This window comes from Perna viridis, chromosome 8 (genome assembly GCF_037379345.1).
Source record: "Perna viridis isolate PV_CMFRI_1.1 ecotype Kerala chromosome 8, ASM3737934v1, whole genome shotgun sequence".
Taxonomy (NCBI): domain Eukaryota; kingdom Metazoa; phylum Mollusca; class Bivalvia; order Mytilida; family Mytilidae; genus Perna; species Perna viridis.
In genome coordinates, this window is record NC_142452.1 from 14,386,150 (window position 1) to 14,398,877 (window position 12,728).

The 12,728-nt window shown below is 33.9% G+C and overlaps 1 protein-coding gene across 3 annotated transcripts; it reads right to left on the reverse strand.

Moving 5' to 3' along the window:
• Positions 1-297: 297 nt before the first annotated feature.
• LOC148609443 (sulfotransferase 1E1-like) lies at positions 298-8,962 on the reverse strand. Of its 3 annotated transcripts, none has more exons than XM_088595894.1 (7): positions 8,883-8,962; positions 5,898-5,971; positions 5,015-5,218; positions 4,439-4,756; positions 3,191-3,294; positions 2,532-2,712; positions 298-495 (listed from the first exon to the last, which is right to left on the reverse strand). In XM_088595894.1, exons 2-7 carry the CDS (start codon positions 5,935-5,937, stop codon positions 377-379), a joined length of 966 nt encoding a protein of 321 aa, XP_088452020.1. In that variant the 5' UTR covers positions 5,938-5,971; positions 8,883-8,962; the 3' UTR covers positions 298-376. The 3 variants fall into 3 exon arrangements, with proteins under 3 accessions (XP_088452020.1, XP_088452021.1, XP_088452022.1); XM_088595895.1 differs by having other exon boundaries at positions 8,938-8,959; XM_088595896.1 differs by lacking the exon at positions 8,883-8,962 and adding an exon at positions 6,366-6,387.
• Between the last annotated feature and the right edge of the window lie 3,766 nt (positions 8,963-12,728).

A 12,728-nucleotide genomic window follows, 5' to 3' on the forward strand; every position in this document is an offset into this window, starting at 1 on the left:
ATTAAAAGATAAAATGATCGGTGGGCATTGAATTTATGTAATATTACCCAGTTTCTGATTCAAACACAGGTGTTCGTTACAATTGATAATATAAAGGTCATATATATATTATCAGTACACCGATATATCTGTATAGCCATTTCGGTCATAACGGTTACGAAAGAGTGCGCAATAATATTTAGGGAAATAAGATTTTTGCAGAAGTCCCTCGAATTTAGAGCAATCCCATTTGTACCATTTCGGATGTTTAAAGTGTGCCAAAATCAGTGACCGTTAATATTTTAAAGACTTTGAAGACTTATTATTGAAGATTTATTAAGCATTGTTGATACAATGTTAAAAAAGAACCATTTGAAACTCAAATATTTTCCTTTATTCATATTTCCAATGTATATCTATAGGAGAACTTGAGATCTTTCATTCTTTCCTTGTATAATTTATCAAACAGTTGATTCTCTGACTCTGTGAAATGGTTTTTCCAATCACCAACTTCGCCTGGAACAAAAAAAAATGAAAGTTCAGCTTGTAATTTGCTATTGTTTAAGCTAAATAAATTTATTGGGAATCTTTTCCTGGTGACAGTATATGATGGATTAAAGACACAATTGGTATATACTTACAGCACTTCAAATTTATACGCTATAACTGATTGATTGGCAGTTGAAACCATTTGAACCAATAATGATTATTTTTTCTGGTAAAGGTCTCTAATGAGGAGTTATTGCTCCTGAAAGGTGAACTTTTTAGCAAATATTTCAAAATAAGGTACTATGATATATAGGCCAGTAGGCCTACAAAAGTCTGCATTGAGTCAAAGTCGTGGGACGACTCCTTGTTAGAAGTATAGAGATGTCGCCCTTGACGTTTTTATACCTGTTAGCAAATATTATGAAACTCATGATAGACAGAAGGAAAGATTGTCTTGATGAAATGGTCCTTATGAATAGGAGTTAAATATAGATAAAAAAATCCTAGCTTATAATAAGGCCTACAAAAATATACAATGTTAGTTGGATGGGCCTCTGTACATCAAAAAAATATTTAATATTTTTTTATTTCTTCTTGATCAAATACTATGGCCACTAAATTTCATTTTTTCCAGGTGAGCAATTCCGACTTGTTGAGTATATTATAAGATTCTGACAAGCGAATGTAAGATGAGAACAGTACGATTAACATATTCCTTTTGTAATGATACCACAAAGGTAGTGCTACACAAAACCTACAAAAGTGATTGTGCCAGCAACTAAATGTGGACATAAATGAGCATTTGATATTGAGCGGGGCGGGGTGAAAGAGTTCATAGAATCAAAATATTCATTTCCACTATGTTAACGAATAGTTAAAAGCTTCGCCGAGTGCAGCATGATATGACCGCAGTTGGTTGAACTATATTTATTTGGGACACGTATGGACACAATATTTAGTTTTTGACACACTTAAACATAGGGATATACAGTTCAGTATGCCCACAACAACAGGTTTTGATGCAATATTGCACAATATTTAGAAATTCAATTAAAGTAAAAAGTCATATTTTCATGGTGCTTTCATGGATCACGTGCCCATGACTTCAAAAACAGTTAATGACAGAGTAAATTAATTTTGCAAGCATACTTCTTGAACCCCTTGTAAAGAGGAACAACTCACAAAAAACACATTATTGAAATAAGATGATTTTTTTTAAATACGCTAAAACCCTCCCTTTAAAAAATGGTAGTTTGGCTCCTTTGACCCATTGTTACTCAAAAACGGTCACAAATATTCTCATATTGATTGAAAAATGAAAGTATGAAAAAAAAACAATTTTCAAAATTAGACCAGAAATAAAAAAGGTCGATTTTGTTTTGTGTAGTCCCTTTGACCCCTATTCTTGTAACTCGAAAACCATACGAGATGTCCGAAATCTGATTGAATAATGCATACAGTTAAGGGTTTTTCATTGAGAATCCAATAAAAAAAATTGAAAATTTTTAGGGAGTGGTCTCACTTTGCCTCCCACCCTCCTATGGACTCAAAATGCTAAATGCTATTCTAAACCTTTAAATTTTTCTCAACACAGAATTTTATAAAGAAATTTCACGACCTTTGGTTTACTACAACTAAAGTTATTGTACGGAAACGAAAAAAGTTAATTAACAACGATGACGCAGACGACGATGGACATAATCATAAAATAATGCGACCGCATTATTTGCGTTCGTATAAAAATGGGATTTAAAAACAAGTACTATCTTCAAAAAAGATAGCCCACAGTAAAATTTGTTCTTTTTACCTATAATTTTCAATATAATTTTTTCGAACGCCAATAAGTTACCAGTATTTGGCCAATCGGGAAATAGAACTGTAATCAGGTTACTTGCGTTTCCATAGAAGAGCGTCTTTAAGGTCAAAGGGTAAAAAGCGAAACTATACCGACTGTGTCGAAAAAAACCAAGTCCCCCTCTCCTCCTCTGCCACACCAAAATCAAATTTCACTTCTAACACACGCATCAGTAAAATCACAGAACTGAAGTCTTACATGCTCGTACCTTTTCTGTACATAAAGTCGAAAGCTTGTTTTGGAATTCCTTCAATTTCTGTCTCCTTAGAATCTTGAGCTTTTTTCATGTTGCTAAAACTGCAAGTTTCCGCTACTTCGTTGATGAACTTGTCGCTTTGGTCACTCACGGCTAAATACTTCGCCAATTTGCGCACTTCGTTCACGGGGTCCTGTAGATTAGAAAAGTTTCGAATTATTTTACGAGGAATCTGTACATTACTGCTGAATCAATGTTTGTTTTGAATTTTAACTGACTATAGCTCCGGTCGAAGGAAATTTGTCGATTGATCAGACATTATGGATTTCTACCAAGTTTTAGTGGAAACCCCTTTTCAAACTTTGATCACTGCCACATTCTGTATCCCCTGCTAATCTATTATAAAAGTCCATTTTGGAAATTTTTCTCTTGAGTGTCAGACAAAGAACTGTACAGTTTCATAGGGGATGACTCGTCGTATTCTCTCATAACATTGGAAACAAATGTTTTTGCACGATATCTTGCTTTTTCACAAATTCTACCCCCAGATTTTCTGAAATCCTGAATCCACCATTGTAATCACATGTAGCGCATAGTAGTACAAACATATTAATCGAAATATATTTTTCTAATTATAATCTATCTTTACATGTGACCGAGAAAATTCTTACCGATTTTAGATCTTCAAAGTAAATATTGTAAACTTCTGTTTGATTATATATTGTCTCTTGTAGCTTCTTTGTGTAATAAAACCAGTTTGTGGTGACTTCATTATCTGATAAAGTAGGAAAGTAGTGAAATTTTAATTACATAAGTTGTGTGAATGCCTTGTTACGCTTTGAACCTTTTACTAAATATAGACTTGAATAATAGTTTTAAGTAAATATGTATTTCGTGATCATGTGACCTTTCATTATAGAAAACAAGGATTTTCACGTAAAATTAATGACCAGCAGACGCACTTACCCATGGACCGATAACCTATCCCCATACAACTTACTGGAGCATAGAGCTGTGCTAGATGAACAACTGAACAAGGGAAAAACGACACTAATTAATAGTATAAGCGCATCCAATCGATACGATAATCCCCACACAGTGTTCTAGGATATTTTGGTCATGTCAACTTTCCAAGGGAAAGTCATTATTCTAAATCTACTTTCCCAGTCAATATAGTAACTTTCCCTGATATTTTTAAGTGCTTTTGTTTGTGTTTTGAATGCAAGCACGTGTCCGTTGCTGCTCTGAACAAATATCGTATAAGGTAGATCATCCATAATATTATATACATATTAGTTTTCTTATAGATGAGATGTTGGATGATTATTGTTAAGAATTTCATTTAAAAAAAACATAGGTCATTTCATTTGGAGATAATTTAGCCTAAATGCTGGTGATTGTTTAACAAGATATGTGGGGAATTTCCCTTATTTCGAGCACAGTTGAAGAATAACCTTATTAATATTAATAAAAGATATTTTTTTTTTTAAAAATAGTACTCATCAGTAGCGGATTCTTAGGGACAGACCAGGTGTACGGCAACTAAAGTTGGAAAAAGAGTTGTGTTGCATGAAATCTATCTTTCACAAGTTTTACCTCTTATTTTTTTACTCCCTTCGTAGGGCTTTAATTCTATTTACGCCCCTCACCTGAAATCCAGAATCCACCCCTGGTCACCGAATTTAGTTTTTCCTGTTATTGCAAATTTGACAACAAAATTTCCCATTACACTTCTATTGAGCATTTTCCACCCAGTTACATGTATTACCCCCAAGTCTTTATAGAATGTTGATTAATTATCTACATGTAATATTATAAAGAAGTGAGAAAAAAATCTTTAATAAGAAATTAAAGATACATATCATATAGAGCACTCTAAGCCCGATCTGCCCCTATTAATCTGCGCTTGCCTACCTTACCCATTTTGAGCCAAGCTGCAAGAAAATCATGAAAGCTGGTTTTCTCATCAATAGCACCTAAACCTTTCATGTGATAATACATAGACACCACTGTATCTTTCGGATTTCTCTGAACTACGACTACTTTACATCTTTTCTCTATTGCTTGTTTTGGTAGATGATGAAAGAGATTATGAGTGTTGAACACCCGAGGTCTTTGAAGGTCCTTAAACTCTTCGGGGTAGTGGAATTCTAGTTGACAATTGCACTTTGTTGCTGTATCGTACTTAGCAGTACCCTTTGTTAACATGCTAATAACTTCCCACACCCAGTGAGATCCTGAAACAATTCATGTAGCAAACAAAATCTAGAGTAAATGAAAATGTTGATAACTATCGCGGTCTTTATATATATATATATATAATTAATTTAGTTTGCTTCAAAAAGATTGGGAAATTGGCCAATTTTCTGTAAAAAAAAACAAAGGGAATGTTCTTCAGTAGTTTATCTAGTACTTCCTTCTCATGTACATGTATTTGTGCTTACCTTAAAAGTAATGAAAAAGTATAATATGTATAATATGAAGAATTTCGTTACCGGTCTTTGCATAAGCAATCAAGAACACATCATCATCATACACCGCCATGTCTTCAATGAGCGGGAGCACTACTCTGATATCAGGAATAACACTGGTTTCAGAGGGTGTCAGGAGAGCAGCTACATCACCACAGACCAAATGTTTAAAGGTACAAGTTGGAGATATTATTGTATCTATGACGACATCGGTCTCTGTAACAGGACCTGCAGACAGATATGATATGCATGTAAATCCACACTGGTATTTGGAAATCAAAAATTGTATATTTTCATGCAGAATTTGGTGATTTGTTTTGTTTTATTGTATCTGCATTTACAATTAGTTTACATTTATTTGTAAAAATGCATGTCTGCTACATTACTTCTTATTGTCTGTCATTGAAACTATATATATTGAATATGATACCGAACATGGCATGGGAATCGAGGGGCGTTTTTTTTTTCTTTTAGAAAAGCATGCAAAAGAACAGGTACATGTTTTCAGTCGTAGCTATATATGTGGAGTCAAACTTACTCATTTACTTGTATAAGCTGTTAATTTTATTTAAATATTTTAGTATTACTATAACCGAAGATGCAATTATAGCACTTCGTATATGAACAACTCGGCGAGTCTTTCTAGATATATGCAGAGTACGCCTACCCTACCAGTGCACCTGATCCATGCCCCCAGTTTTTAGTGGAGTCCGCGTAGCTCATCATTTTTGCATCCATGTGTGTGTTATTTTGGTTATGTATTTCGTTTGGTATAGTGTGTCTATTTTCCTTATCTAGTCGTCATCCTTAGATTATGTTCTTTATGTGCGTTCAAGTCCCAGTTCTGTTGATTCCTCTTTCTGGATAAAAATGAAACCAGTTTCATGCAATACTTTAGATGTCTTACCCAATTTATACTTCCCAGTCGGGATTTGTATTTCTGTCATGGTATCTGTTTTTCACTTTTTTGCAACCTTGATTCTGTACAAAGAAAATATAAAAAAATGGTTGAATACAAATGAAGACAGTATTGCAATATGTACGAAATATATGTAAGTGTTTTTTTTTATTTTACATTTTTCCCCACTCATTTTAAAAGCATCTAAGTAACGCAATATAAAACTGCGGGGAAACTAGCGGTAGCGATCAATACCAAAACAAAAAACACAATCGTAATTTAAATGTTCTATTGATTATGATAAACTGCAAAGGTTCCAAAATACACTACAATGCGGTATCCACAAAATGTCATTATCGGTAGTCCGAAATTCAGTAAAATTGCATACAATATTATAATTCAAGTTCACAAATACATATGATTTTCCATACAAAACCAAGGGAAATATTAAAATTGAAAGTCTGACAAGTACAATACCTTAGCTATCACATTTCCGAACTGTCCCTTATTGCAATTTGTAAACAAAACTCTGTTTTGACAGATATGTAACCATGCTCACTTAAAGGATTATAAAATACAGTGAATTACATAGATGTTCAAAATATCATCAAACATGGATAGGAAAAGGGGATCAACTACACTCAAAATTTCACAATTGACACAAATGGGTGTTATGTAAGAATTACTTGTCCTTTTTTTATATACACAAAATGGAATGTGTTAAGATGAAATCTACTTGTACAAACAAAAAACCAGCCGAAGAAAAAAATAATTTTGTCCTTTAAATACAGTGCGATATAAGCAAGTTATGATGACTTTTCTCACGAGTGTAGGCTAACTGTAACTGATCTTGCAAACATGAATATGCTTAACACTGTTTTTTCTCTCTCCATTATTGACACTCATTTATATATGTGTGTATGTAAACCAATTATTGTAATAATTCTGCCCTTTGTGGAACATTGATTATGGATATACTATGTAAACTATATTTGCATTGTAATTTAAAAACAGTACTGAATATACTTGTTTCATAATTAAGTTGCATTAAAGAACAGTTGCGATTCCAGAGGGTGTGTGTGCAGGGGGTTGAGACCCCCTTTTTAATGGAAATTTCTTCATTTCCATGTGTAAAATAGACAAAAATCGCAAATAATGCCCCCTTTTCCCGAGGAACATCGGCTGGCACCCCCTATTCAAAGTGTCTGGATCCGTCCCTGAAGAATAACAAGTATCCACTACTTATATATGATCAATTATTTGATTTCAATGGATCCCGAAGAGGACATTTGACATTCCACATTATCGTATGCATGGTATAATTCATCGGTTGTTATGTAGCGTTGAGAGACGGAAGCTCTCTTTATCGGGTACGTGTCCGCTACAGATCTAGACTTGCTGTGGAAGTCCCTCTAAATATAAAGTTATTGATTTCATGTATATATCTATCTGATAACAAATCTTTTATTTGTTCACAACATTTAGTAGTTTTAAGCGTTATCAGGGATGATAATTATATAATTTTATGACTCATATATAAAAAGGAACTTGTGACGAGGCGGAAAAGATTGAGAAAAAAAAAACAATCCCAATAAGTAAAAACATTTCAGAATTATGGATTTTAATTATTTGATTGGACTGATGGGTAATGGTAGACCGAGAAATGGAATGCAGTTTTTCAGACTAACGTACTGTACGGTCTTAATATATTACCTTTCTCCTGTTAACTTATCTACAAGTTTTCATTTGATACCACGTATTTTATATATTATGTGTGATTTTTTGTTCAAATTTGGGCACGATAATTCCAAAATTAGCCCCAGGTTTAGCGATTATATCTCCTAGCAATGTGAATATATAGATGATTTCTCAATGTCTGGTAAAAATTGATATCCCTGACACAAAATTACAGACACTTCTCAAATGAAATTTTGTTATGTGCGATATGTTATATAAATTTACAATGCAATGCAATATAACAATGGCTGCATTTAAAACAAAAATACAAATTGATACCGCTAGTTCCACATTGGAAAATTGGTCGTATCAATACAAATATGCCAATCATATAAATATAGCAAATTTCTGTATGCTGTACATTGCACGCGTTTCAATTAGTAACCTCTCATCAGCAGCATCAGAACCAAATACGTATGAAATTCAAGATTAAAATACACGAATATATGACCGAGAAGTAATTATCGAAATAGGAAGCAAATAAAGCACTGGTGAGCACTATCAGAGTATGTCACCAAAGGAGCTACAACATTGACGCGCATATTTTTAATACAAGGGTAGGATTAAGGCCCGCGGGTTACGAATTTCATGCTACGCCATAAAATTACATTCAACTATTTAGATGTATTGTTGTTATAACTTTGTTAGATTTGTTTTTTTTTCTTTTTCTAAATCTAAACGGATTCTGAAAGGAATAAATAATATCTATCTACTCGTGTAAAATTATTGGAAAAAAGTTGATAAGATACGAAAAGATTGACCGGAAGGGTTAGAAATTCACTCGGGCGGCGAACAAAATTTCATGAAAATTCGTGAACACCGGTCAATAACCATTAATATATTCTAAAAGACAATTGCATTTTCTATCTGATTATAAAAAGTATATTTCACTGAATCATTGCAGAAAACCACTAACTTGACCGGAAGGATGAGTGGTCAGAGTATGGCGTCGGCAAAATTTTGAATTTTATCTAATTTTTCGATATTTTATAAAAGCCCCGGTCAATAACCGTTCATATATTCTGAAAGACTATTTATTTTTTTTATTTATCACGATTTCGTTTCTTCTATTTATGCTGTAGATCGTTTCTCAGTTTTCTTATGCCCGTGATTCCGTTTTATCATTACGTTAATTTCAGACCCTTTGACCTTTGCTTTAATGATTACTGTGACATAATGCATTAAAATAGTTCTAAAAATAAACAAATTTTGTGAAATTGATTTAGGAATATGTTCCATTAAAATTATCAATCTTACCTTTTTTCCTATATGTTGTTATGGCGTGATTATTAATGAAGATAAAAAAAAATACCTGGAGTTATCTCCCATTTTCTTCAGATTAAATGGTCTCAGCATCGTATTAATTTTCCCATAGACTTCTAAAGTGAAGTGCATAGTTTTAGGATTTTTAAAAAATATATAAATTGATTCAATAAAACTTTCAATTATGTAGCATTTCTAAGGACATGTGAAAAAATAATTTCCCGCAAAGAAAATAGGGTGAGTCCACGAAGATCGGACAGAAAAGTAGTCTTGAACTATAAATAGCCATTTTCCCTACTTTCACTTTCGTTTTGCACTCACCAAACCAACCTTTTCAGTGGAACATTTTTATGATATTATGTTAGATTTTCTTTTAAAAAAGTTCTTCATCTTACAGTGTGATGTTTGCTCTATTTCATAAGTCATTGTTCATATCTTTTGACAAAACATTAGTTTGTAGAGAGGCAAAAAGAAAATGCACTATATTTTTATAGCATCCATGTTTTGACGCTCAGGAATATGCAATACGATACTGGTACCAAATCATACCTGTTTGTGTATTTTATTCAAAGTCTCTATCGCTTTTTACACACTATACCTGTATCGCATATGTATATTCTAGATAGTACCCCTATAATGAACATAACAAGTCTCAAACTGTACTTTAAATGTGATATTGATTTTGTGGTATTCCCCTTTAATATGGGAGGGTTCACATGCATGTTGAAGAGTCAAGACACTGGACAGTCCATTTTTTAAATATTGTTAAAGAAAACTGATATTAAAGGTCGAGAACCTACGTAAATGAAAACTGGGAGGACTCAGACCAGAACTTGATTCCCTGGAGGGAATTATACTAGCTCACAGAAGCAACAGCCAAACGGTAAACCTATCACCCAATCAGACACATTCACTATTTTCCAATACGATGCATGCTTAGTAGAGAATTACTCATTTTTAAAGTCTTTTGTGGAACTTCAACGAAGATGCAGCCCCTGACCCCACATTTTGAAGTGAGCACAGTATAACATGAAAATCTACGCAGTTCAGAGAAATTGAACGTTTTAGGGCACCTGCATTTGTGATGCAGTACCCTATAATTAATTTAGAGTAAGCTTACTACTCATAATTTATGATAGATAATATCACAAATTCTTCTATTTTCATTCCTTTGGTGTAAGATCGCTCTTAGTTTCTTGCTAACTTCTTTCTCACAACGATGTATACCCTGTCTTTTCATTTTGAATTAAATAACATCCCTTCCCCCAATTTTTCAGAAGGGCTATTCCAGGGCAAAAATGTATAGAGGAGTTGGACAACGTCTTTTAATAAAATGTATGGATAGAGGTATTTCTAAGCATTCATAGTGATACTATTTTTCTGAACATTTAATTTTAATTCTATGAGTAGTGGGGTATAAAACAAGAGGCTCCCAGGAGCCTGAATCGCTCACCTGGTTGAATTTTGCATTGCAAGAGCAATAAATTAAAAAGAAGACTTGGGTAGGACTTACCATAAAGATCATTTCACTAATTGAAATTTTCTTTCTGTGTATCATAGTTTTCAAAATATCGGTTGAATATTTCAAAGGCAACAACTCTTACATGGAGTCGTCTGACAACTTTCATCCCTGAGACTTTTGTAGGCCTTATATAAGGATCATTTCAGCAATTAAAAGAATTTGGCTAAACCTAACCGTTTTGGAGACATATGCGAAAAACTACTGTCTGACCTCTATGTTCTATTTTTAGTAACGGCGGCCATGTTTTTAGACGGATCAAAAATCCCCACCACAGTTCTATGCAGGATATCCCAAGGAATGTTCATACCAAGTTTGGTTCCAATTGATCAAGTAGTGTCAGAGAAGATTTTTTAAAGAATTAACATTAAAAACAGCCAAAAAAAAAATAAATAAAATAAAAACGTGAAGAAATTGCAATAGCTCCAATATGACTTAATGGATTAAAACGAAAAATTGACCACAGGCAGTTTTTATCATGCTGAACACTTTACCCATGTCAGAATTTGGCTAAACCTAACGGTTTTGGAGATACTAGAGGATGCCCGCGAAATCGCGGTCGATTAAGCGAAGTGTAGACTCAGTACTAATTTAACGAATCCAAACAAAATGAGTAATCGTTGTTAAGGATCTACGATCATCTACCATACATCGATGGTGTACAGTTTTGTTTTAACTGCTTTAGTGCTTTTAGTCAATGACACGTTTGCAGCGATCGTTTAATTCAAGATAAGCAGTCTCTACCTGTAACCCTGGTGCCATCAGCTGGTTATCCTGAGGTTTCACCCTATTTTCCACTCCATGGCAAGTGGGCAACAGGAGAGTTGATTTTTATTTTATCAAGAAGCATGCTTACGTGCATGTTATACGGGGCCTCCTTTGTCTGGTTTGAAGGTGTTAAACGTGTTTTTTTTCATTGTTGAAGCCCCCCATACGGTGTTCAACGGTTTTTTTCATTGTTGAAGCCTTCCATACATCAAGACAGAGAAGAGGCATAAAAGCCCCGTTCCTTGATATCGGTTATTTCCAGTGTACATGTGATTTTTTTCAGACGCACATTCACTCCGTAACCACCCTCTTATGTGTATACAAATATGTGATCAACCCCCCCCCAATTGTGATTTGGTCTCTCGTAATTTTGTAATGGTTGAATAGGCGAAAAAAGTCAAAAGGGGACGTTTTTTTTTATGCATAAATAAGTCCAGGCTTCATTCACTTTATCCGAACTGTGCATTTTGCTCGAACAAAATTTTTATCATGCAATGTAATAAAGGACAACTACGTGTATACTGTAAGCTTGGTACTACATTTTTTTAAGTCTTTCTGAATGTGTGAAAATGTCATTGTTTTTTGTGATTGATGACAGAGTCGTCCTTTTTTGTGGGGTGTGAGGGAAGGGACAGCTGAATTGAACACCCTTCAATTTTCTGGAAGTTCTGCTCCACCCAGTTAAAAGGTGCATAATAAATTCTTATTTTTTTCAGTAATTCAATATTTTACTCAAATCAATGGGTAGGGGGTATATCAGTCCTGCCAGTTGACATATAAAAAGGGGAGGGGTCCGGACTTCGGGCGCAGATGTTTTAACATAGAAAGGGGAAAGTTTAATGAAAAAAAAATAATGAACGTACAATACTCGTGTAACACATTCATGTACACATAAGGAAAGTATTTCGTTTGAGCATGCGCGAAAGCGTACCATAAAACACGGACCAATGATAGTCTAAATTGGGATATTTTCCAAAAAAAATTTCACGTTTTCCGTAGAAAAAAGAATGTTTCAAAGACAAATTTATTTAGTACACAATACTACATTTATATCTCATATCATAAATATATTCGACCTTGTATTGTTTCAGAGGAGTTGCGGCTCAAAGAAATCGGTCTCTTCCTTTAGTAGTATAGATAAGCAAAAAAACTACTGTCTGACCCCTTTGTTCTATTTTTAGCAAGTGCGGCCACGTTTTTCGACGTATCAAAAATCCAACATTAGTTCTATGCAGGATATCATAAGGAACATTTATACCAAGTTTAGTTCCAATTGGTCAAGTAGTGTCAGAGGAGAAGTTTTGAAAAAATTGTTAATGACGACGACTGACGCCAAGTGATGGCTATAGCTCACATGGCCTTTGGTAAGGTGAGCTAAAAATCCATTTCAGGACACAAAACTCATTCATTTGTCAACAGATCTTTTTGGAAATTTACATGTAGTTAATCCCATCATGCTGAACAATTTTATATTGACCAGATTTTAGCTAAACTAAACTGTTTTTTTTTAGTTGCATGTATTTGCTTAATTCTGCAATTTGACCCCTATGGTC

Excerpts from the sequence above, each read along its gene's own strand:
- LOC148609443 (XM_088595894.1), bottom strand. The coding sequence starts at position 5,937 with ATGACAGAAATACAAATCCCGACTGGGAAGTATAAATTGG. Across the intron at positions 5,219-5,897 it reads GACTGGGAAGTATAAATTGG|GTCCTGTTACAGAGACCGAT; the intron begins GTAAGACATCTA and ends ATCTGTCTGCAG. Across the intron at positions 2,713-3,190 it reads ACTTTGAAGATCTAAAATCG|GACCCCGTGAACGAAGTGCG; the intron begins GTAAGAATTTTC and ends TCTAATCTACAG.